Consider the following 26,173-nt stretch of genomic DNA (forward strand, 5'->3'; position numbering starts at 1 on the left):
AAGACCATTATTTTGTCAGAAGATTCAGAGCAATTTATGTCCTTGAACTTCTGTCTTGCCCTAGATCAGATGTATAACCACTTCACTATATTACAGTTTTGGATTGTCATTGCTTTTTGGGGGGGGTATGAAATTTTATGACAGAATAATGCTAGAAAGACTCCCCCCCCCCTTCAGTGCACATTGAGTTAGGTTGCATTTTAGCTTCACAGTATTGCCCTAAATCAACTCTGGATGGGTAGTTCTTTTGATACTGAACTGCAAACTCCCACAATCCCACAGTACTCACTATACTACCTGGGGCTGATGGAAATGGTTGTTTAATACAGGGAAAGCCAAAGATGGCAATCCCTAAATAGTTGTAAAGATATTTAAAAGGCAAAACAGATTCAGGTGTTTGTTTCCATTATCACATAGACTACCTCTTGGAATGTGGTAACTTAAGATGCATCTGGGCATCTGACAGCACTTAACCAATCTTATCTAGGCTCAGGACTAAGCAGGGTCGTGTCTTGCTAGTACTGGTATGAAAGTCCACTAGGGAATCCTGGGGTTGTAGGCTAGCCTGGGAAGTTGAAAAAACATCTGTACTGGTAGTGGATGTTCTGTATCATGTCAGGGAAACTTTGTGGACATGAAGTCATCAGGAATCAAACTTGACTTTAAGAAGACTTCATCTTCTGACCAAACAGGCATATATTTAAAAGTCTGCGGATGGTATGGCTAATAGATAAACTGCTATGATGTGATCAAGCATTCAAAGTTCCTCAGCTCAGGTTGCTCTGTCATGTTAAAACAAAACCTATCCTAGAACTCTCAGTATTCAGCCTTGATATTAAACCAATCACTTAACAGACCTCAAATTAAATTACCTGATATATAGGCGAGTCGTATTTTTGCAAATACAGCTACCTCTTATAATTTATAGACATGGAAAGACAAAAACAAAAGCAAAAATCCAAACCTGCTTTACATTTGTTATTTTTATTAGAAGTTAAGAATACAACAAGTAATGGGATCCCATTAGCTGGAGACCCCCAATCTTCAAAATCCAAGATGTGCTTTGTTGCCTCCGACAGTGAGCAATTAGAAATGAAAATACTGAACAAGGCCACTAGTTAATGGGTAGGGGGGGAAGAGAGCTGTATATCTCAACTACGCTACGCTGAACCCTGCACACACATCAAAAGAAAGCAAGCAAACCTCCAGTTGCTGAGAGTAAGGCATTCAGGTGCCAACCTGGGAGGAAGTCTCAGCAAGAACCACCAAAAAAGTGCACAGCTATGCAGTTTCATATCGGGACACAAAATATCTTCAACAGGAAGATTGGGAGTAAGAACAGCAAAATGGTGTATCGTATTCTGTACAGGTTCTGTGCTGTTAGACTGGATTGCAGGTGCCACATTCAGAGTTGAGCATGGGATGATCCAGAGTAAGGAGACGTATTCTCTGCTGGTAGATACAGAGATACACCTCTAAAAGTGCTTCTCAAACAGGTAAGTCTGGGTGTGATATGTATTACCACTTCCCCACCTTAGGTAAACTATCATTTTGCCAGCTGGCTCCATAAGCATAAAACTCCAAAGTTATCATAACTGGTCTCCCAGTTTTGTTGAAGGGGTTAATACTGTTCCGTTTTCAGTTTGGGATCAACCCACTGAAATACATTAGGCTGCCATTTTCACCCATATGTATTTAGTATCATGATCCTATCCAGAACACAAATATTTGAATTTGCCTACAAGAACCAGTTAAGCACCTCTTGCAGGTTTAAATACTTAGAGGAATCCATTTCAGAAGAGGAGCTGAGGGGAAAGAGGGTATCTGGAGAACAAGGACTTCTTCATAAAAATCTAACATTTTTAAAATGTGACCAATGACATTGCACACAATAAATCCCTGATAACTCGCTATGGCCAAATTAATTGTCCTTATAATGAGATAAATGGCTAATGTATTAATTCTGCATTTTGCTCAGATGTTTCTTTCTAGATTCAACATAGCACACCAGCAGTAACTATACTTCTTCTCATTTGCCATTCTGAGTGTTTTGCTGTGTCATTACAATCCCTTCTTCAAATGCTCCAGCCTCATACAATTAAAACTGAAAACATTTGAAAGCACTCACAACTTTCCCTCGGCACAAAGCACTATCTTAACAAGCAGAGGAAAACCACTGCACGCAGTCTATCCTGTGGTTTGTTTGCTTTTTACTGATTAAAAATAGTGCACAGTATTGTCCTATTCCCCAGGAGAAAGAGAAAAAGAATGGCAGTGTTACTATTGCAGCCAGTAGAGTTCAGTCAATTTAATACAGACAACTGTGGTGTTACTGTAACACAGCAACACACAAAATAATCCAGAACGGGTTAATGTTTAGACAGCCAGTCCCCTTCTTAGAAAAACAAAAACAGAATTGTTTTCTTTTGTGTACTTCCCATCCCCTTGAGAGCATTTCCCCCCCAGGCCAAATCACCTAGAAGGTTGGTACCCAACATTAACAACTGCACTTGGATAAACAAGACAGCACACCCAACTGAATGGTGAAACACTGATGAGAGACCCCAAAAGGTCAGGATATATGCCACATTGTGCCTCAAGCCATCAAATCCCAATGTAGCAAAAGGCTAACGAAGGAATCTAAAAACCCACCCCAGGAGAGCTCAGAAGGCATGACCCAGCAAGAGGGCAGACCTTGGCCCCCTCTTCCCTTTGCCTTATGAACAGGCTGATCAGTAAGCGCTTCTCTGCTCTCAATTCTTGTGAGCAGCAGACTGCGTCCTTTGGATCGAGCCAACCGGTATACACCAGAATTAGGAAGAATCTGCAGGATCCAGATGCCTGACTGCAGGAGTTTCACCTAGCTTTCTTGCACTTAAAGAATTTGTGCAAAATAGAAACAGTGTGTGGTACTTGCATGTTGCAACCAATACAAAATCCATCTCCCTCCCCCCTTTTAAAACATTTATAGAAACTTTTTAATTAAACAGAAAGTTAGAAATCTTATTTACATTTTCCCCCCAAAAGGGCATCTAAAAATCAACTTACCTGAACAAGATACAAATCTTAATTAAGCTAGATTTTAAAAAAGAAAAGAAAACATCACCAAGCCACTTCCCCAAGATAACCTCTTTCTACAAATAAATATGGCATTGAACATAAGCTGATTAAGAAAGGGTTTTCTGTAGCTTCAGTTGTAGATCCCAGGAATAAGTTAAGGTTTAAGAATGTCCACGTCTTCAGAACCAATTCACTCCAATGTTTGAGGTATGAATTTTTCTCCCACTTAAGATTCCCTGCAAAGCTTCCACGCCATTGTAGGCAAAGTGTGGACTGACTGCTCCCACGGTTCGGTTTTGGTTATGATCCTCAACATGGGCCACTTTCACTGCACCTCGTTCTCTGAGCAGCCTCCCCCAAGGGTGAAACGGAACTCTTGAAGGTTTGAAACGCCATGGAAGTGCACAAAAGCACCAGCCACTACGAAAACATGAAAGAGCTGATGGGAGTGGAACTACAGGAGAGGGGAAAAAAACACACACAAAAAATATTATTAGAAAATGAAATATTTTTCAGAACAAGCACCAAATAATAACAGCAGTCTTATAGGCTCTTAGAACGAGGACTAGCTTGCTAAGGGACAAACAACTCCTTTGCTAGGAAACTATCTCTTGTCCCACATTTTCAGGTCTGGTAAGTAGCAAGTGGCAATCTGCACCTATTCAAGGCATAAGATGACAATGACATATGGAGTCAGAACAGCTATTTCAAAAACCTGTATTTCTACAGCTACATGCCACTCTATCTCTGATAATGAACACTGTGGTAGTTCAAGTGTCCCCGCTCCTCCCAATTTCTGGAAAGCCAACAAATTTGCTAGGTGCTGTGGGTTTTAACTGCCCAATCAGCCTCTTTTCTACACCAGAGCTAAAGAGGCATTTCTAGAACAGCATTATAGCTTCAATTAAAAAAAAAATTACCACCGCAGATACATAGTATGTGTGGCATTTGTGCCTCTCACCCTCTCTAGCATATGCCTGACAGCTTGTAACATACTTACCCAGATGTCACACTTGCCAGGGAAAAACCTCTCTGGGATACGAGCAGCATACAAGCCAGCACCAGTGATATACAAACAGGCCATTAGGGCCAGCCATCCTATCTGCCCCATTGTGGCAGCCTTGAGGAGTCCTTCCGAGATGACAAAGTGCAGGGTGGGAATCACACCACTAAGGCCCAGGGCCAGAAACACTCCTAGAAGACAAAGGAAAGACAACAGATTCAGCCTTGGATACAAGTGAATGGTGGCAAAATGAGATCAAATGGTCAAAATTCAGGATCCCAGAGAAAAACACTAAAACACACAATGCAGGGGAAAAGACTTTGCGGCATTTCAGAGATTAATAGATTTATTATGGCCTAAATGTTTGTACGGAGTTGTCAATTTGACAGGAGCATCTTATTTTATCCACAGCTGGCAGATTTCGTTTACATAAACAGTTCAGGTTTGGGGGTTCTTTTTTTTTTGTATCTATATGCTCACAAAATATATGACTAGTAAATAGTAACACTATATTTATGTATGAAGTGGTATTCATAGCTGTAACAGATTTGTCTTTAAGATGTCAGAAGACCTTCTGCTACAAAAACAGACATGTCTGAAATGTAATGTTCGATAAATCTAAGTGGCAATTGCATTATGTAATGTCAAAGGGGAGAACATCATGTATGGAGCCCTTGGTGCTCTCTGAGCCTTGTTGTTTTCTTGCAGACTTTTCATTGCCAGACTAGGCAACATCTTCAGTGCAAAGACATCATGTATGTCTTTGCTTCAGTGCAAAGCATCATGTATGCTAAGCTCAGTTCTTCATTCCAGCTGTGATATACTGTATGTTGCAAAGACCATTCTAGAAATCTCACCTGCTCGTACTCCTCGGTATTCAGGGGTTGCAAACCTATCCCATTGTGAAACTATAATAGCTGCAATGCCCAGGACACAGATCACGATCAAGTAGATGAAGCAGGGCTGAGGGTTGCAGTAAAAAGAGTAGTAAAGCCATGGGACAAAGCTGCCCATAATGAGAAGGGCAATCCCAGAATAGTCCAGCCTAAGACAAGGGAGGAAAAAAGTCATCTGTAGAGCGGTTCACATATTCTAGCATCCTTGTCTGCTCTTTGATTACACAGCTTTCATAATGCTGATGCACCTAACTTTATAAGCAATAAGAATCATGCCTGCTCTCATCTGTAACACAATTACATTCTGAAAATAAATTCTGGATACTAGTGAAAACTCTTAAGTATAAGAAAGAACTCTGGAGTTCTGTGTTCAAACTGGCTTGCAAACTTTAAACATAAAGACAGATACAGAGTCCACTGATCTCTGAAACAAAGCTTTTTGCAAGTCTTCCCAAACAGAAGACCTTTAGATATGCTAACTAGGACTGCTATTACCCACTGTCCAGTCTTGTGAAGGCTTTCTTAGCTATGTCCCATCTAGCCCTAAGAAGCTCAGTATATATACAGTGCACTACCATTTTTCAAAATGTTTTATATACATTGCCTCAACAATCCATATTATCACCTGCCAAATGAGCAAATTTAGCCAGTTTCTTCAGTCTTTCCCCTTGACCATGGCCAAAAAGAAGCAAACGTTGGATTTTTAAGCTCATACTCAATCATGATAATGCTTACTTGGAGAAGAGCCTAGAAACACCTTCTGAATGGCAGTAAACTGTGTGAAAAAGCCATGAGAAGGAAAGGCAAAGGATGGCTCCCAAGAAGAACAATCCAACCACCACCTTCTCCTGTACAGGCGCTACAAAGGACATATTCGGCCGGAACATGTAGAAGATCCCCAAGCACAGAAAGAACACACATCCTAGACACAGAAAGACATGGTTATTAGCCTTGATAAACCGCAAGATGGGCAAAAGGGGAACAACCACAAAATATTGCCTCTAAATCATCTACCATATGACTGTGTATTTTCCAGCTAATGTTTGTTTTTAGCAGAATGATCTATGTTCCTTTGGCTTGTTTTCTGACAAGAGCCAAAGATTTGCCAAAGTTATCCAATAAATCCATAGCAATGCTAACTGCTCTTTCCAGCTTTTCAAGTCTAGCCTACCAGGGTTTCTTGTTCTTCCAACTAATACCTGTTTACAGTCCTCATCTCCTATTTCAGGGTTACTCCTGGTGCACGAAACATTTTAGCAGCATTAAGGAAGTCCAGCAAAACAAGTGACCTGATACAAAGCTGGAATGAGGTTCAGCTTGCTGTAATTATGCATCAGAAGTTCTACTGACATGCATACGATCGGAGCCACTAAGGCTTGGGGCAGGTGTACTTTGACCCAAACATCCTGCCAAGTAAAACAGTTGTAATTTACATACTTTAAAAATGTCAGCAAATCAAGTTTTATTCCAGGTCAGTACGATACACTGACTGCAACAGCAATTCAAGCTAATTGGTAGCTTCTCATAACATTAGTCCCAACAGCCAGGAAGCACAGGTAATTAAACTACTTTCAAAGGCAACACTGCTATGAAGCCGCCACAGAGAGTTGCAATGGATAATGTTGGTCTGCATCACTGCAAGTCAGACAGCCCATGTCAAAACCCTGGGCCAGAAATCTTGATTCAGAAGTTTGATGAACACAAGTTATCTTGATGGGAAAGCAAAATTATCTGCTGCAATGAATGGTACTAATAGTTGAAAAGAAAAACCACTGGCTTGGCATTGTAACTCAAGCTTGCTAAAGGCACCATATAATGCACAGGTTGGATGGCTATCAATAGAGAAAGGTAGGGTGATCTTAATTAAAATGATCCTTTGTGAGAACAGGAAGTAGAGTGCAACCATTCACATGGCTCTAGTAGACCAACAGCAACCATCTGGCAGGTCAACAGAAATCTTCAAATTGTTACCAGCCACAGGTGGGCAGGAGAGTATATTACAACTTGCTGGCTGAACTGTGCATATCAGAGTAATGGGTTCAAGTCAACAAAAATTAAGGCTGGACCAAAATAATTTATTTTAATGTAATTACAATAATGAAATATTCCATTCCTTTCATCCATATGAACTACAAAAAAAGTTTTAACATTTTCATCAAGTGTACCTAGTAGATGCGTCCAGATGTTGCCTGTCTCTGTGTGTATCCTGAAAATGCTTTTAAAGCAAGCCCGGAAAGAAGGCATGGGTGGTCGGTGACCATGCAACAGGTAGTCGTTGTCCTTTAACCAATCAGGCAAGACATCAAAGGGAATGACACGCCATCGGCCCTCCCATACCTGAAGAAAGTAATATGAAGTTACATTCTGGTCCATGGTGTGATGAAACAGATCTGCTGAAAAATCCCTGCCACTACAGGAAATCTTCATATATGCTGTATCTATATATGTTCATTTGATCTTCCACATGCAGCTAGAAAACAGGATAATTATGATTCCTCTCTAGTTAAGCTATATCAAAAGGAAGTGCTGTACAAGAACAAGAATATAATTACCTTCAAAACTTAGGCCTATTACTCCACATGTTTCCATTGCTCAAGGGCACAATGGTAGATATTATGCAAATTTTGAAAATATTTATTTCAACTAATTTCTTGAGCCTATGCGTAAGTAATGTGCAATAACAAAACCCGCTTTTACAAGTGGCTATAATGTTGCTTAGTCTGAAATACTTTCCCACAGGGAAGTGTCCTTTCAGAATATCCATTTTGTAGGTGATAACAGTTGGAATGAAAAAAGAAGCATGTATATATCATGCAGATAACTCACTGGGCTGCAATCCTCCATAACAAATCACCTTAGGGGGGTGTTTGTGTGTGTGTGTGTATGTGTGTAATGCATGAAGCCAATGGCAACCTAATACATACAATTTATTAAACAAACACAAGAGTGGTTCATCCCAAACAGGAATCATCCCAACAAAAATTATATAATTTTTTTAATAGTTTCAATACTGGATAAAAGTAAGAAGCAGTTTCCTCTGCCACATTTCTACACTGGGATTATAGTTCAATAGAATTTGTATTGGATAACCAGGTTGCTAGTCTCTCATTCTAGTGATGCAGATAATGCAATACAATGATGAAAATCTTCTGTTAAGTTTTGCTTCTGAAGTTAGCCATAGTTGCCTAGTATTTAGGCTACTATGTGGTATGAACTATTTCCCTTTAAATCACTGAAGAAAAATCAAGACAAATAATGCTCTCAGAATTATACATTTGCCCAAGATAGCAATTCAACAGAATTTGGATTTTATTTTTTCCTTAGATTGTGGAGACAATGAGGTTCCAATACAAAAGATGCATATGGTAATCTGAATACAAAGATTTGCAAGAACTAAAAGAAAGAGTGTGGGGGGGGTGACCTTGTAAATTGAAGTCCTTTGACCCAGAAACACGTAAAGCACAGAGTGTTATTCTGCTTGGACTTCCACAGATACTTCTAAAAGGAGATTCAACAGTTGTACCATCATGTTTAATCCCACATTTCAACTTGTAATCCACACCTTATTAAACTTTCTAATTTATCCAATTATGGAAGGCTTGAGATCTGAACATACACCCACCAAAACAGAAGTAACCACCAAGATGACAGCAGTTCTTGATGGCCACCCACTGTGACTTGCCTCTTTGTTACCAGAAGTGTATGCCCTGCTAGCCACGGGACCTATCAACTATGTAAAGCTCACTAGTGCATGATGCCCCTTACCTTGCATACAAATTCTTCCATTCTCTCCATTGCATGGTGGGCTTGGAGGAGAGGCAGCATTCCCATAAAGCCCTCATCTTCCTGAGTTGAATTGTCATCCCCATCTTTGCCAGAATCCTGAAACAGAAAAATAATGCAGGATAAGAAGCAAAAGCTTTATTTTCTACATGACAAAACACAAAACCTAAATGTAAAATATGGAGCCAGAAATACAAGTTCACATACAAATGCAAGAAGACTACCCATTAAGACAGTTTTTCTGGGTGCCTATTCCAAAGATTTTCTCTGGTTAGCTGTAACTGACAGCAACGGGCCTCAGCAAACTGCTTTTGGCACAGGTGGGGAAGAGTAAAGGAGAGAGAATGGCAGAATATAGCTGAAAGTTACTTGTTTCCCAAAAGTTTAAATAAGAGCCTAGCATATAGCATGAATATAGACTGCTACTTGTTGCACTTGTACAAAATCCAATCACTGTTAACTGATTCATAAGCACTTCTTATCAAGGAGTAAAGAAGGTACAGGTGCTTCTTGCTTATAGGAATCCAGTATTTGGCTACAACATTCTGGAAACATTTTTAAACATCTTAAATTTTTAGACAGTTTGTTCTTGTCTAGTTTCAAGATACAGTAAAGCTGCCTGATGCTGAATTGGTCCATTTCGCTGTATCCTAACAGGCAAGGATCCTTTAAGTTTTAGAAGTCTTTCCTAATCAAAGACACTTCAGATAGAAATACTGGACATTGAGCCTTGATTCTTTTGCTTGCAAAGCATAAGGTAATGTGCTTCTCCACATTTAAATATTTCTTTTCAATGTACAAAGTTACTTTAAATCACCCCCCTTCCCTACTAGCTAATGTCAGTAATTTATAACTGAATAAATTAGCTCACGTTTCAGGCTGATCCACAGAATATGCATATTCTGAAAGTCAGTTATCCACCACCTATAAATGGACTTTACAATGAATACTCTTGAATAGAATCAAACTCTTAACTGCGAAGCAGATGGCACTACATATTTTCAAGGACAATCAAGGGCAGACTTGCCTATAAACCCTCATTCAGCGGAGCAAATAATTAAACTGAGATAAATTATCACAGAACAATAAAAGGTCCAGCTCTTTTCCCAAGATTTCTTAATGTCATTTAATTGACATTTAATCAGTTGCACAAAGTATTTAGAATGTCCTGCTGTTGTAAGGAATTGAAAGAACATTGTTTTGCTAACTATAATAAATCAGAAACAAAAACACAAGTTAATGTGCTAAAATTTCAAAATTGCAAATATAAACCCCATATTCTGTCAAAATACACCTAATGTTAGATCAGGAAGAATTGTTTTAACAGATTCCTGTGTTACAGCATCACTGTACCACAGTTAGTTGCCAGATTAAAAATTTGTAAGATGGGGAAAAGGGCACACATGAAGAGAAAGTATAGAAAGAGAGACGTTAAAATACGTATCTCCCCTTCTGCATCTGTTGATATATAATTTTACTAAAGGTCTGAGAAAAAGAAGCACATTTAAATATAATTAGGTATAGTTCCCTGCTTTTGTTTCTTCATATCCTGTAAGAGTGAACAGTGTATGAAAGGAAAAGCAAGAATGTAAGAAAAACAGTAAAATAAGACAAGTAGGTTTTAAATTGCCATGGGATTAGGGTCATTGGTCTGTATTAGTCAAAGCCTTAAAGAGCACCACCTGTACTTTCAATAGAGCCAGGTGTTAGAACACCCATCACTTCCATGTAATTAGTACAAGTCCTTAGACAACTCTCTTCTTAGAATCATTAATGACCCAGCATAATATATGTATCTAACTTCAGAGAGTTTAATATACACTTTTATTTCAGGAAATAAATACTTAACAACAAATCCAAAAATATGACTGGAGACTATTATGTGTTCTACAATTACAAACTGGAACTTCCACAACACTGGATGTGATTCTTTGACTGTAGCAACTGATTTAAAATCTAAGATAGGAGCGAGAGCAGTGTTTCTCAACCTTAGCAACCAAATCCCCATGGCTGGCTGGGGGTTTCTGGGAGTTGAAGTCCACACATCTTAAAGTTCAATAAAAATTGAAACAGAAGTTCTAATTTCTTACCTTCATATGTGGGAGATCTACTAGTCTGAGAGAGAGCGAGAGAGAGAGATCATCCATGAAGAAACTTAAACTTTATGGCATTAGCTAAAATGCTGCTCTCTCTTTTCACCCACTATAATTAACTTGGTTTAACAGCCTTACTGCGATAACATCAGGGATAAACCACTCAGTTTCTCCTGTCCTCTCAGCCAACCACTGCCACTGCGATCCTGGGCAGCCTACTTCACGGAAGTAGGGGGAAAAGAAGCTTAAGTGAAATGTTTCAAAACAGCAACCACATTATTTTGTAGTAACCTGACTCTGGAAGGAAGCTGTTCATCTAACAGCTCCATAGGAGTGTTTTTGCTCTAAGGGCTCTGCAGCCAGACTGCAATACAGGCAAGTTGGGTAATGTGCCCCTCCGTAAGCATGCCATCTGGATGCAGTTGATTATTATTCTAACTCACACACACTAGAACAAGACTTTTTGTCTTCTGAATTAAGTGTTCAAGCCTGCAATGATCTCTATATGTGAACTGCTGGTGTTCTAGATTTTGCCAATTTAAAATTTCAGCAAACATTTTAGGAGGTTTGGTGCAAGACAAGCAAACTACAACAGTTAACATGTTTACAGTTTGCAGAAATGAAATGTGAGGGAAGTGTCATTCAGTTACTTAATGATATTGATGGCGGCCATCAAAATAGATAATCCCAGGGCTAAAGCCTAGCATGAGTACCACAGGAGTAAGCAACCTGTGACACTCCAGATATTGCCGAACTACATCTTCAACATCTACCATCTTTGGCTATACCTCCTAGAGATGTTAGGAGCTGCACTCTAGCAACAGCTGGATTAGCACAGGTAGGCTATCCTCTGTTCTGTATAATAGTTACTTCTCTTGTCCTGAAAACTCCAGAATATATGCAAGATGAAAAGATGTAGAAGGGAGGAAGGGAGGGAGGAAATAAGGCTTAACAAAGCAGGAGAGGAGTGAAATGAGAGTGAAAACGTTAGCCAAGAACAAAACCAGTAATAAGGCTATGATGGTCCAGAAAACCTTGGAAGAGAAAGGGCTGGCTTGAAAGGGTTGTATGTGCAGGTGCGGCAGAGTACAGTAGAAATCATAGGCAGAAGCAAGAGACACACACGGAGGGGAATGGATGATAAGCTTATATGGAAACATTAAGGGGTGGCAAGATGTTCCAGAAGAACTACATATTCATTGTTCATGTTAGATGTATATAAGGCTGCTTCCCTGTTACATAAGTCAGCACAACCTATCCCGATATTCTCCATGTATTATACTGGACCTCTATTCCCATTATCTCAGCATCCCCTTGGGGAAGGGGGCTGTGGCCCAGTGCAACTGAAGGGCACCCGGTCAAGAAAAGTTATAAATCAAACTGAAGTCATAACGGTCATTATCATGCACACACACAAAAAGTGCTAGTCTGCAGGGTGCTAATAATAAATCTGGTGATCAAAGTATGCAAAGTGTCTCCAAGATGCAGTCTTACAGTCTTTAAGTGTAACAGATTGCATTTTATCAAAAGCTTTTGTACTACTTGCATTTGGTTTCATATGCCAGCTCAGCTAATCCCCTGAAATTTGTCTCTACAGTATCACTTTTTTAAAAACATGGGTAAAATTATTATACATTCGAGGTTTTTCACTATACCTTGCTGTCGAAAAACCATCTATTTCATTTAGGCTCAAATATGAATTGAACCTCTGTCTTAAAAGCTGTTTCACTATAATGATTTTTCTATTTTTCTTTGTCTGTGGCTAGACATATAACCAACCTTAGCATATCTGTTTGCTGGGTTCAGCAGCAACACAAGCAGCGGCTGTATAGTCAACTTATTTGGAGAATGACCAGGCATTCTGACGCTAGACAGAACTAAGAACTGCAGCTGCCATAGAGGCCCTCAAAACATCTCCCCCCATCTCTTTTGTCCATATGCTAATTCCCAGAGCAACTGTGCATTAGTGTGTCAAGCTCCCTGGCGTAAATTGGCTTTATGAAGCACAAGAGGAAAAAAAAATACAAGGTACACCAGCTGTTGAAAAACTTCTGCTCTTCTTCCAGGACAGGAAATGACCTATCTGCTTGCGGCAATCCTTTTAAAAAAGCAACAACAAGCAGGAGCCAACAAATTTATTTATTTATTTCCCACCTTTATTATTTTTATAACTAACTCAAGGTGGTGAACATACCTAATACTCCTTCCTCCTCCTATTTTCCCCACAACAACAACAACCTGTGAGGTAAGTTGGGCTGAGAGAGAGCGACCGGCCCAAAGTCACCCAGCCCTCTTTCATGCCTAAGTCTGGACTAGAACTCACAGTCTCCTGGTTTCTAGCCCAGCACTTTAACTACTAGACCAAACTGGCTCTCAAATGGAATCTTTTCTTGTCTTTTTCCCCAAATCACACATGTCATCAAATGAATGTTAGAACAACCTAATATGGATACAGAGAACAGATTCTGCAATATAGCACCAAAGCAATTTCAAGCAAGTAGTGTCATGGTGGTGTTTGATCAAACTACATTACACGGTAAGATTTCTCAGTTAATTTGAGATGTCTAAAACTGAACACAGTAAATGCTATAGAAGAACAAGGAATATCTGTAGCATGTATTTCTGCTTGCTGAGCAGGCTATCTATATCTTAAGATAGGGAGCTCCAATTTGGGGGGGCATTGGCACATTTGAAATTGAGAACACATTACAGTTACTTGTACAAATTAGCTGCAAGAGAGATATAAAGCACTAGGGATATGCAAAATGTGTCAATCCGGGAACACAGCGTTCTAAAGAATTCTGAAATTTCCCTCTGGACCACACTGTTTTGGGGGGAAGGACAGTCTGACAGTTTCTGGAAATAAAAGTTCTGAACCAGAAGCATTTTGTCTGGTCCCAAAACAGGCCTGTTTCATTCAGAAAGCTATGCCAGATACTTTGAAAGCTTTCTGTACAAAGGATTTACTTCCAGAAACTGCTGAGCCATGCCCTGGAACAGCATGGTCTGGAACGTAATGGAAAGCACCCATTTCCATGCAAGCAAACTATGGAAAGAAATGTGCCCCTAAGTGCCTAAAGATAAGGCAGAGCTGAAAACTCAGTTCTAAAACACACACATACTTTTTTCCCCCAAACATCACAGACATCCTTGGAAATAAAGTTGGCATTAAGACTAGCACTTCCCATTGTACCATATTACTCTTAAAAAATGTTTTAATTAAAAAAAACTTTTAAAAAATCAGGAAGGGTAGGGTATCTGGCAGGTGCCACAAGACCTTTGTACAAACCTACTTGTGCCATGGATACTGTAGACCAGTGTTTCTCAACCTTGGCAGCTTGAAGATGTGTGGACTTCTACTCTCAGAATTCCCCAGCCAGCCATCTTAAAGTTCCCGAGGTTGAGAAATACTGATTAAGACTGCTAGAAGTAAAAGGGAGGATACAAAGTTGGTTTATTTGATCAAGGTTAAAATAAGACTTTTTTTTTTCTACAATGTTCTGGCAACCCTTTAAGTCAAGAGCAAAAATAATGGGGGCAAAATGCATAAATATGCCCTAAGCATCCTTGCTATAATGTGTACTAGTTTCCAAGAAACTAGACATTTCTTGTATAAAATGGAGTCTTTTGTCTGCCACTAGAATACACCTCACTGACAGAATGAATTCTCCTCCTCAGCACTCCTCAGCTGAAGACATTGTAGGAGGAGAGCTGTGTTAGTTTATGGTGGCAAAAAATCAGAAGGGATCTGATAGCACCTTTCCCATCTAACAAATTTTGTTAAAAGGCATAAGCTTTTGTGAGCTGCAGCTCCTCCTGTTTTTTTGCAACATTTCCCAAAGCAACTCTACTGAGTTAGGGATTTTCCAATGTACATTTGTGAGGGGCACAAACAAAGAGAAGGAAAATCTTGCGAAGTTTGAGGGTTTTGTCTTGAATGTTTGTCAAAAAAAAATCAGAAATTAAATCATAACATGATGGGGAAGAATTGGTATGTGAAGCTTAAAGGCACAGGAAAGGAAAATAACTCCATAAACATGTACAAAATGTTAAGAAGGTGCAGAAGTGAAAAATGGTTGTCTAAACTTTAACATACAGTTGTAGAGCTGCCTTTTCCTCACAAGAACTAAAAAAGTAACTGTTTCTGTGCATTTAAGAAAAAAATCTAAATATTTTATCTTTTAATATTGGAGCTTAGTTTTCCTTTGTTACTGTTGTTTGTTTCTCCTCTTTCTCCCTTCCTATTTTTACTCTGCTGTAACTAAAAAGCACATTTTTTTTTTACTTTCAAAGCAGGCTTACTGACAGACCCTTTCCAAAAGGTCAAACAGCTGAATTCAGAAGTCACCAAGGCCTGGGTTGTCTAACAAATGTTCCAGCTGGGCTTTTGCCATGAAGAAGAGTCAAGTGCTATGGTTCGTTATTCTCCGTGCAATACCAAAGGCCTCGGCGCAACGGATCCAAATTTTCACAGTTACGCTTCTAGGCCACACACTAGAAATGCACAGAACACCACAGATGCAGGCCTTTTGGACAAAACCCACCATCAATCAAGAGCAAAAGACCAGGGTAGCTGGAAAAAAAATGAGAAGAAAACAGCCTTTTGTTCCTTTTTGCCACTGGAGGATTATAAGAAAAAAGGAAAGAGTCAAGTGCGGGTTTTCAGAGCTGTACATAAAAAGCCCATTCATCAGGTGATAAAAGTCACATGCATTTGATTGTGCCAGTTTAACAAAATCACAGCAAGAGGCATTTGTTTAGGAGATATCAGTAACTGAAGAACAGCAGGGGAAACAAAGACACTCCAACCATTCAAAGAGCAAAGGGCAGAGGGAGATAAAGGCAGTAAGGAAGGACAGACAGTTCTAACACAGAGGAGAAAGCAGCAATATGGATGGGTGAAAACTTGAACGCCTATTTATTAATTTTAAAATGTCTATAGCCCAACCTAATCCATATGGGTTCTGGGCAGCGAGCAACATAATTTCAAATGTGTCACAAAATATTCCCCCCCAAAATGCAAGCTAAAAAAAATGAAAGCATAAATCTGTATAAGAAGGAATCCAGCCAAAACTGACAGGCCTAAACATACTGCTTTCCAACACAACAGCCAGTAGTACTGCTGTTTACATGTGGTAGATCTTTAAACATCCACTGTGCATGCTGGCTGGGGAATTCTGGGAGTTGAGGTCTACACACCTTAAAGTTGCCAAGTTTGGAAAACACTGTTATACGCAATTCTCCCCTTCCCCCTTCTTGGATACCTACTACCTAATAAGTCTTACTTATTAAAAAAAATTAAGCACACACAGAAATTACTACAAACTTCAAAACAGTGGTTTTGAACAGTTAAAAAGGAAAACCAAACATGTAAGTTGTACCTAATGGAACTTCATGTTTTGAGATGCCATGAATATATAGTGTTTCCTTTTTAAAAGCATTTGCTAAAGTATCTAAATGTTACAAGAAAAATCCCTCGTAGGTCTGCAGAAATAGTCCAATAAAACAGCTTCATCATCATGTCTGAAGGAACAAGTGTGCCAATGCATCAAAATCACTAATAGGTTCAGCACAATGGAAGGTTTTAGAAAATGGATCTGATGTCTTCTTTATGAACATATATCTTCTATAAACACATTCTGTGCTAGTTTCTTGTACTTTTATTTGTTAGCCCCTGTTCATAGCCAAACAAAGGTTCTTGATACCAGTGGGGATGGGAAAATATCTGCACTATATATTTTCCAAATAAGCAGCTTATTTTTATATGGCAGGACTGACCTGGGCCAAATTCCATTTATAGCAGCTGAGTAACACTGCACTGTAGTTCCATTAGTAGTAGCCATTTTGAGATGCATAATTCATCTAGCAGTGCACTTTGGGCATAGAGCCTGTATGCAGAACTATGAATTTGAACTGTCTGAAGCCAGAAACATTTCCTTCTCTCCATGAGTACCCAAAGGAGCTTTTTTTTTTCCTAAGTGACTTTTAAAATAGATAACCTGCCATATCTTGAAAAACACAGAAGCTTGTGGCACTAACACAACCAGCCCCTTGGTCCCACAATTTCCTTCAATGATGTGGGCGGAATTGGGATTCTCCATCAGCTATAACTTTGCTTTGACCTATGCTCTGCTAGTCTCCAGCCAATTGCATTTTGTCCTTTCCTGACTTATGATACCCATCTGAAACCATATTGAAAACATACATTTTGTTTGCAGGTGCAAAAGGAAAAGCTCCAGAGCAGCAATACATGGACTTTGGAGAAGAGGGCATAATCTAACTTGTATGGCATGACTCACAGTAGTTTCTGAGCCTGAGATAGCTTTCCCACTCACTCCTTGTTTCCCTCCCATGTGAACTCATTGGCTCTCTTCTGCAAGATCAAAATGGGTGTTCTTTCTTCTGTTTTTTTTTAACCTTGGCCTTGTTTGGTTTTCTTGTTTGATTAAGGGAATCAAATACTGTAATTTACCCTTTCCACCTTGTAACTGTGTGCAAATTCAGATGATAAGCACACATTAAACAGAATGCATGGACTGTCCCACTGAGAGCAGAAAAATAAGAGAAAGGGACCTCTGTGAATTTTTAATTTGACAGAATCTCTTGCTTGACGCTTTTCCTGTAGGGCTTCAAAACCTCAAGTGTGACAGCAACCTGTATAAACACTTGAGGTGAGCCAGCATAATCTAGTGAGGTTGTTCAGTGTTTGCTATGCTGTGGCAGGGAAAAGAATACATGGATGGCATAGGCGGCTGAAAGTAGAGTCATGTTCTTACAGTTATACCTATATAGGACACTGGCTCAACCTCTGTAGGTTATGTACAGGTGCATGTTCTCCCCCTCCTCCAGATGCCCATACTGGGAATTGCTGCATTCCTTAGCCTCAACTCCCTCTTCATCACATTGCCAACAACAGTATTCACACAAGCTACAGCTAAAAGAGGGATGTGAATACTGAATGAGCTCTGATCAGAGGACAGTGTCACTAATGGCACTAATGTTTAGGACAATTGTACCATCCCACCATGTTTCAGATAAGCTCATGCAACAGAGAGGCAGAGAGGAGAGCTGTTTAAAGAAGGAATATTTAGTAACTCTCCTTATTAAATAACAAGGATTGCCTTTAGCACTGTAGAGTTAGAAGGCATCTGTATTAACACACTGAAACTCTAGCTTGGCAGCTACAATTTTCTTTCTTCCACTGCACAGTCCCAAAGTCATCCAGTGAACTTCTGAGGATAGACTTGAACGTGGGTCTCCTCAGTGCCAGTCCAAAACTACACTCTCTCTCAATTTACTAGAGATTAGCCTGCAGTGAACTTAAACAGATTTAGTCCCAAACAGAAATGTACAGGATTGTATTCCAAAACCTGATCAGTATCAATATTGCAGAAGCTTTGTTGCTTTGAATGTTCTTACAGTGTCTGGGGGGGGAAGAGTATTCTAAATGGTACCACATTTATCAGCCATTCTGCATATGCCTACAACTCTTGGCAAAAATCCCGTATCTTCCCATGGGCCCAAAAACTCTGCCGACTATTGAACACTATGATGTTAACTGTCAAAAAGAAGCCTAGTCAAGGATCTAAATAATAATTTAAACATTTCTGCCCAACAGTCAAAAGACCATCTTCCACGTCACTTGGGTGCAAATTATAGAGACAATGAGAATTGGAAGAATGGACTGCTATAGATATTTTTCATATATAAAACAGATGTTAAGGTTTAAAAATAAGTTAATTAGAATAGTTATTGATTGCTCTGTTGTTTCTTTCCAATGCTATAAAAAGGTGATTGCGGGTATATCCTCGGTGCGTATTTGGAGATGCAATCCAGTAGTCTTGGATCTAATATTTATCCTGGATTATCAAACAGCAGCCTATAGCAATGGGCTTTATATCAAGCGTAGGTGATTTTTCCTCAGATTTCATCCCTTACTGCCTGCCCTGATCAACGTATTAACAGAAATGAAACTGATTACATAGGACTGGCCTTCAAAACAGCTGGGAAACTTCAGCCATTCTAGAAGGCAGTGACATGACTATTGTCTATAGCTCCTGCATCAAGTCTATTACAATGAGACTGTAACTGTTCCTAATATAGTCCAGATCATCTCTTACCAGAAAGCCACTTTTCACACGAATTCATACCATTATAATCATTAACTCAAGTAAATGCATGATTCAAGGAAGTCTGTCTCTGAGTCCAACTTTCAGGATAACAATTATTTACTGTTACCTTTTCAGAAGATGCTGATGGCTCCACTAAGAGGGGTTCCTGCTCATTGGACTGGTCACTACGATCGTATTCTTGCACAGCAGAGTTGGGCATGTGTCCCTTTCTGAGCCGTATAACTGGCTCCAGAGTGGTCGCATTCCCAAGATCGGTTGATTCGTTCATGAGATCAAGGGTCTTCCTGAAAAGAACTCCTTATTTTCTCCAGCAAGAGGCAATGACCAATTGGCTAATTCTGAAAAAGCAAATGAAGTTGAAACTGATAAACATGCTATCCAAAAGTTGTATGAACTTATCTAGTATCTTTTTTTTCACAAGTACCAAAAGCCATAGCCATCAAGAATATACATTTGGGTGGAAATAAGTCTCTTTCCTGGAATGTCTATAGCATTAACGAAGCATCAGCAAACATCCAGCTGACCACTTAATAGAAAAGTTTGAGTCTGCTGTCTTTCTTTGCTACCATGAGTGGGTCAGTTCACTGCATGTACCTCCTACTGGGTGGAATACAGGCAATTAGACACTACAGAATTATTTTCCCACAAATTACAAATTAGATATCGTAACTTGTATAGAATTGTATGGAACATGCTTTGGATAAATGTGAGCTGATTGCTCTTATGGCATACTGGCCCAATTATGTCAAAACTGACTAGTACTGTCCTTACTGTTAACTAAGGCTGGTAACAGAGTTGACAGCTTCTCCATCTAACATAAAAGCATTATTTGAAAACCTTGGTCAACTAAAGATGAGCAGTGAATGTCATTATCTGCTGGACCACCTGGTGGTGACCACAGCACGTGGAAGTTCGTGACTTGGAATTTAAGAAGAGTAAATGAATTTGATGATGAACATGAATTAATGAAGAGAAATAAATATGTGAAATTTTTTGGAACTATGGATATAAAAGATCTGAACAAAGGTGGGTTGGTTTTCTGGAGTGGAAATGATAAATACTATAGGGAACAGATTTAATTATGAACAAAAAGTTTGTCAGTAAGTAGGAACTGCTGTCATCTAGGTTATTACGAGTGTCTATGAAAGCAGGAATCCGTTGAAACAAGCAAAACAAGGAAAGTGCATGGAATTAAAAATAAAACTGATGAAGTGATTTGGGATGAAACTGAAGTGAGAGAATGCTACAAGTAAAATTTTAGAGACCTGAATGGGAATGACTGTGCTATGTTGGAGAGCGGAACTGAAATGAATGCTGTGTTATTGTCCAAGAAAAAGAAGTCATTAGTGCTATAAGCATGTTGAAAGATGGTAAGGCTGGAGATAGAGACAGTTTAACTGAAGAAAAGTTAAAATAGGAATGTACTTTCCTTATGGAGTATCTGTGCAACTAGTGGAACATGTATGAGAAGAGGGTATCTGTCCCAGATTATTGGAAGAGTATGGTTATTGTATTCTTTCCCTATTCAAAGGGAAATGTAACAAGAATGGAAAAAAAAACTATAGGAGGGTTAATTTGTTAACTGTACCTCTAAAAGTACTTGGCAGAATTTAAGTTTTTAATAGATTTTTATAAAGTTAAAGATATAAACCACAGTATAAGAAAAAACAACTACTGATAAAACACGAGTAAGATACATTTTAGAAAGGCTTTTCAGTGCTGTTTTCTCCCCTTTCCTTCTCTTTGTTTCCCTGATTGCTAACCTAAATATTTGTACTTTACACTGAAGGTTAAACACTGAGGGTTACTGCTAGTATCTGTTTAAGTCATTTCATCTGCTATTTTTGACTGGTCTCGTACCTCTTTTCCTAGAAACCACATTCTAAACTATGTGATGTGTAGTATATAAGTGAGTCATTCCTGCTTAAAGGTACTTGGTAGAATTTTGATTGAACAGGTAGAGGAACTGACAGTGAGCAGAATTTGGGAAGTGCAACGTAGCAGGGGATAAACAGATTTTTACTCTTCAGCAAGTCACTGAAAAACGTGAGAAAGTTTCTTGCACATCTGTTGATTTAGAAAAAGGCTTTGATAAAGTAAATAGGTTTGAATTATGGAGTGTTTCGTGATAATGTGGAGTTGAAGTTTGATTGCTGAATATGGTAAGGAAGTATGTTGGAAGTAAAGCATACATGAGAAGAAATGGAATGCTGAATGGCTCAACGGCGAGTAAAACAAGAATGTGTGATGGTCCCTTGGTTGTTTAATGTATTTATGAATAAACATATAAGGAATACTTGTGGTGATATTAGAGGTATGCTGTTCGGGGATGTGAATATATATGCACTTCATTTTATGTACTGGTGACGCTGTGTTATTGGCTGAGAATTTGAATTATTCACAACAAATGTTAGATCTACTATATGATGAATCAAGGAGTATGGATCTGAAATTAATGTATCAAAAACTAAAATAAGTATTCTGATAGGGAAAATGTATTGAACAATTCCAAGTTAAACAAAAATGCAAAAAGCTAGAGGTGGAGAAATGTTAATATGTACAAATGAGAGTAAAAAGTTAGAGTGTAGTATGTAGATTACTTTGAGGAATATTTGTTAAAAGAAGTGAAAATAGTTTTGTGTATGAGGATACTGCAGAAGACCAGAGATCAGATGATCACTGTAGTCCCTTATATACAATCCTGCATTGTATATAAAGGTGACAAACCTATTATCTGAAGACTAATGTTCTCCATAAAGTGAACATTTTTTTAGCTAATCTGCAAGGATGTATTATTGAAAAATTAGCTCTTGCAATGACAAGCATTTTTGTAAGCTTACGTTTCTTCTATTATCATAAAAAGGGACATATGAGGTTTGGTTATTTTGTTAATCAAATGCTTAAAAGATGAACTAAATGGCTAACCCAATTTATAACAATATCTCCACCTTTAAATCTACCTTGGACGCTACGACTTATCAAGAAATAAGTCGCATGCAAGCTTTTCAGTGGGGCAAAGCCCCTTCGCTAAACATCACCTAAAATTGACCCATTATTCAAAAACACTCTAGATTTGCATATGATATAGACAAGGCCACTTAAGTTGTAGCACTGATTTTATCACAGAATTGTGAAAGAAGAACAAATATTTTACTTGGCCTACTGAATTCCAGACAACTCCCACAAGGCCCAGCCAATTTTATAAGAATTGTTACAAGACTGTTTTAACATTAGCCCTGCTGCACAGACATAGAATATTTTTATTTATACTCTGCAATAAAATAAATACCATACAGAGCAAGACAGGAGAGAATGAGTTTATGAATAGTTTCTATGGAAAAAAACACTTTCTCCTTTAAAAAAAATCAATAATGGGAGGAAGCGTAGCCAAATTCAGTTCTAAGAGCAGCTGACAATTTTTGTAGGCTGTAACTACTTTGCCTTAACTTTCTTTCAGAAACTCCAGGAGTACGGAATAAAATTTTGCAACAATTGACTAGACATGTCTCCTGCAGTTCAATGAAAGCAGCAATTATTAAACATTTCTATTTTTATACCTGTCTTAACTAGATGACCACATTCTGACATCTCTTCTCAACAGCAGACAATAAGAAACAGGATTGAGGATATTCATATATCCTTAAAGCTAAAATCCAATCATGTCTGAATACCCCAATGATAGATTTACTACAAATGCTGACTCTTCTTGTAAAAGGTAACCAGAAGGAACCATAACTTCAGATTTTTGTAACCTAATTAAACACATATTTCTAGGCATGCTCATTTGGAATGCTATTCATTGACTAATCAAATGAATCATAAAGTAAAAATGCCGTAGGTAGACTCATAATAAAAATTTAATGTGAGAATAAAAACTTCCAAAGTGTTTTTGCTTTCATTCTACATTTATTTATTTATATTTAGGCACCACCCAATTTCAACTGACTTTGGGTGGTTCATAATATAGTACACCATAGAAAAAACCCAATACAAAACCGAATGAGATGGATTCTGATTATTTTATATAACCATGAACAAAGATCAAGAAAGGCACATCCAACAAGAAGCCCCATCCATCTCACCTCAAGGCCTGGGAGAACAATCAGGTCTTCGAGGCTTTATGGAACACCATCAGGTTGGGGACCACATAGATTTCAGGAGAGATCTCATTCCAGAAGGCAGGCACTGTGATAGAGAAGGCATACTTTTGGGGTCCCAATAGATGGCATTAATTGAAGGGACCCAGAATGCACCAACTCTATCAACACATACAGGCCAAGCAGAAACCATAGGTGATAAGTGGTCTCTCAAATAACCTGGCCCTATGCCATGTAGGGCTTTATAGGTAACAACCAGCACCTTGAATCACATCCAGAAGCATACTTGCAACCAGTGCAGCTCATGGAACAGAGATGTCACATTGGCATACCAAGGGATGGCCATGCTGTTTCATTCTAAGCCAGCTGAAGCTTCTCAGTGGTTTTCAGGGGCAGGCCATATAGTGCATACTGCAGTAGTCAAGCCTTCAGGAGACTAGGGCATGTGTGACTGTCTGAAGGGCCTCCCAATCCAGGCGGGGGTGTAACTGCCATACCAGAGGGAGCTGAGTATCTAAGAAGACCCGCAGATGGCATACCATTCTTGAGTGGGGAGTGCTACTCCATCCAAAAATATAGATGTAACATCCTTGGATCCAGGGAGCCCTAATATCTATAGCCAACTGGTATTGGTAAGATTGAGTCAGAGTCATATTCTCCCCATCCAGGTCTTCATAGCCTCCAGGTACTGGAACAGGACCTCAACAGCCTCATTTGGCTTGCCTGGGGTCAAAAGATATAATTGGGTATCATCAGCATATTAATGATACCAAAACCCAAACTGGTAGATGACCTCACCCAATGGTTTCCTGTAGATATTAAACAGGAAGGGAGGGAGCATGGAATCCTGCAAGAGCCCACATAAGAGGGGCCTGGGGGACAATCTCTCCCCCCTTTGACAACACCAATTGGAACTGATCATGAAGGAAGGACAAGAACCACCATAAAACAGTGGTTCCAATTGCCAACACAGCCCCAGTCCCCAACTCCCACAGCCAATCCAGAAGGATACTGTGATCAATAGTATTGAAGGCTACTGAGAGATCAAGGATTACAAGTACGGATGTGCCAGCTCCATCCCAGCTCCACCACAGGTCATCAACATGTGCCACCAAGGCTGCCTCAGTACTGAATCATAGCCTGAAACCCAACTGAAACAGTCTAAATAATTGCATTGTACTAACAAAATGTAGCCGAGATTGTACAAATGCAACATCCTATACTGTATACTCTAAAAGCTGAAACTAAATCTTTAGAGAGATCCTACCTGTCAGGGAATTGTTCACAATTCAAACAATAGGTCAAAACTAAAGTGCTCTCCTGAAATCTTCACATCCCAAACATACTGAAATGAATACTTCCTATAGCTGGTTTATAAGGAGAACAACACACATTTAATCTGCCAGGGGTCACTTTCAATGACATGTATCAATAAGAAAGTATATACATTTTATTTCATCAAAAGGAAAGAAGAAAATTTAATTTTTGTTAACCAGAACACCAGCAACAGCTAAGTCTCCAGCAGGAAGAATCAATGTCCTTAATCACTGCTTTTTCATACCTGAAAGTTGTGTTAAACACAGTAGCCAAGCTTTCTAACAGGAGGTTGCCTAGGCAGACAATGAAACATTCCACTGTAATACAAACGAAGTCAGGGAGTAGTTACATTCCATAATTGTCTCCTGCACAGAAAATTCACTTATATCATGGTTCACAAGTCCATATTAAATGCAATGGCCATATAGGCAAGTAATGGAGTTGCAAGTGATTTTGCTATCTTAAGAATTGAAAAGCCGTCAAATGAGGAATTCTATGTAAGGAAAGGGACAGAGAGGGCACTTGGGTATGCATCTGTTTAAAATGTTTGGCTTAAGCTGTAATTTTTGCAGCAACAGCATGAACAGCTCAATTTTGAAACATGTGGTTCTTAAAACCTCAATATGTATTCAGAGTCATGTATACTGCCATTATGGAACAAAAAGAGAGCCAATTTGCTGTAGTCATTAAGGTGCTGGGCTAGAAACCAGGAGACTGTAAGTTCTAGGTTCCCTTAGGCATGAAAGCCAGCTGAGTGACTTTGAGCATCTCTCAGCCCAACCCAACTCACAGGGTGGTTGTTGTGGGGAAAATAGGAGACAGGAGTATTACTTATCTTTGCCGCCTTGAGTTGTGTACACACACACATGGGATAAAATCTAATAATAATATGACAAAATGCAGCTGTTCTATAAGCAACCCAGGGAAATATAGGCAACAGTCTACTTTGGATTACCAAAATCCATATGAAATCTTGTCAAAAATCCAACTTTCTCTGGCAGACAAGAGAAGCTGAATGCCATTTTAGAGAAAAGGTGAGATACACTTTTAATAATTTCATTATCTTATTGCTTGTCTTTATCTAAACAAGTTTTAGTAAACTTGGCATTTTAAGAAATGGAAGATTTCTACCTGATAATGTTACTTTCAACACTAGCTAACCGTGAATAAATTGGGTTCTCAAGCAACATAAAGTGTTAATTAATTTTTAATCACAAGAAATTTCTTTGACCTTGAATACATGACTGAAAATCAGTTAGGGAATTCTGTTGATAGCTTTAATAAAGTAAGTGTCATCCCCCAATACCAATAATGCTTTTTAAACTGCCAGCAGTATACAACAAGCCATATTCAAATACTGATTGGTACAGCTGACATTATTAGAAGTACCCATAATACCAATCCTCTAACTCCAGAGGTATATTGTGCTTTTCAATCACGGAAGCACTTTCTTTATACTAAACTTATTTTAAGTTATAGAAATCATAAATTTATAAAATTTATAAATAAAAGGATTATACCATTTTAAGTGAAACAGAGCCTAGAAAATATTCCTTCTCCATTTCACAAATTTGATATTAGAAAGTGTTCCATAAATGTGTACTTACTTCCCATTTTAGTAATAGTTACAAGAATGGGAAATAAGCATCCTAGCTAAATATCCTAATATAGTATTAAGAAGAATATTTAATTAAGAATTAAAACAACTTTGTTGTCTCAGATTTCTAATAGATGTAGACATTGAAACAGAAGTAATTGCTCAATAGTGTGCGGTCACTGTTAATCAGCTACA

At 38.8% G+C, this 26,173-nt stretch overlaps 1 protein-coding gene across 4 annotated transcripts in view; it reads right to left on the reverse strand.

The window, feature by feature from the left end:
• Positions 1 to 965: 965 nt before the first annotated feature.
• The window catches only part of ADIPOR2 (adiponectin receptor 2), a 33,174-nt gene continuing 7,966 nt past the window's right edge, over positions 966 to 26,173 (reverse strand). For 2 of the 4 annotated variants that reach the window (XM_063309133.1, XM_063309132.1), the window contains 7 exons: positions 19,074 to 19,305; positions 8,725 to 8,841; positions 7,125 to 7,296; positions 5,695 to 5,881; positions 4,921 to 5,108; positions 4,061 to 4,254; positions 966 to 3,514 (listed from right to left, as the gene is read on the reverse strand). In XM_063309133.1, the coding sequence (XP_063165203.1) occupies positions 3,386 to 3,514; positions 4,061 to 4,254; positions 4,921 to 5,108; positions 5,695 to 5,881; positions 7,125 to 7,296; positions 8,725 to 8,841; positions 19,074 to 19,235 (1,149 nt within the window). In that variant the 5' untranslated portion in view covers positions 19,236 to 19,305 and the 3' untranslated portion in view covers positions 966 to 3,385. Of the gene's footprint in view, positions 3,515 to 4,060; positions 4,255 to 4,920; positions 5,109 to 5,694; positions 5,882 to 7,124; positions 7,297 to 8,724; positions 8,842 to 19,073; positions 19,306 to 23,049; positions 23,153 to 24,625; positions 24,699 to 26,173 lie in introns of all 4 variants that reach the window. The other 2 variants (XM_063309135.1, XM_063309136.1) reach the window with 2 other exon arrangements.

Source organism: Candoia aspera, chromosome 7 (assembly GCF_035149785.1).
Source record: "Candoia aspera isolate rCanAsp1 chromosome 7, rCanAsp1.hap2, whole genome shotgun sequence".
In the NCBI taxonomy this organism is placed as follows: domain Eukaryota; kingdom Metazoa; phylum Chordata; class Lepidosauria; order Squamata; family Boidae; genus Candoia; species Candoia aspera.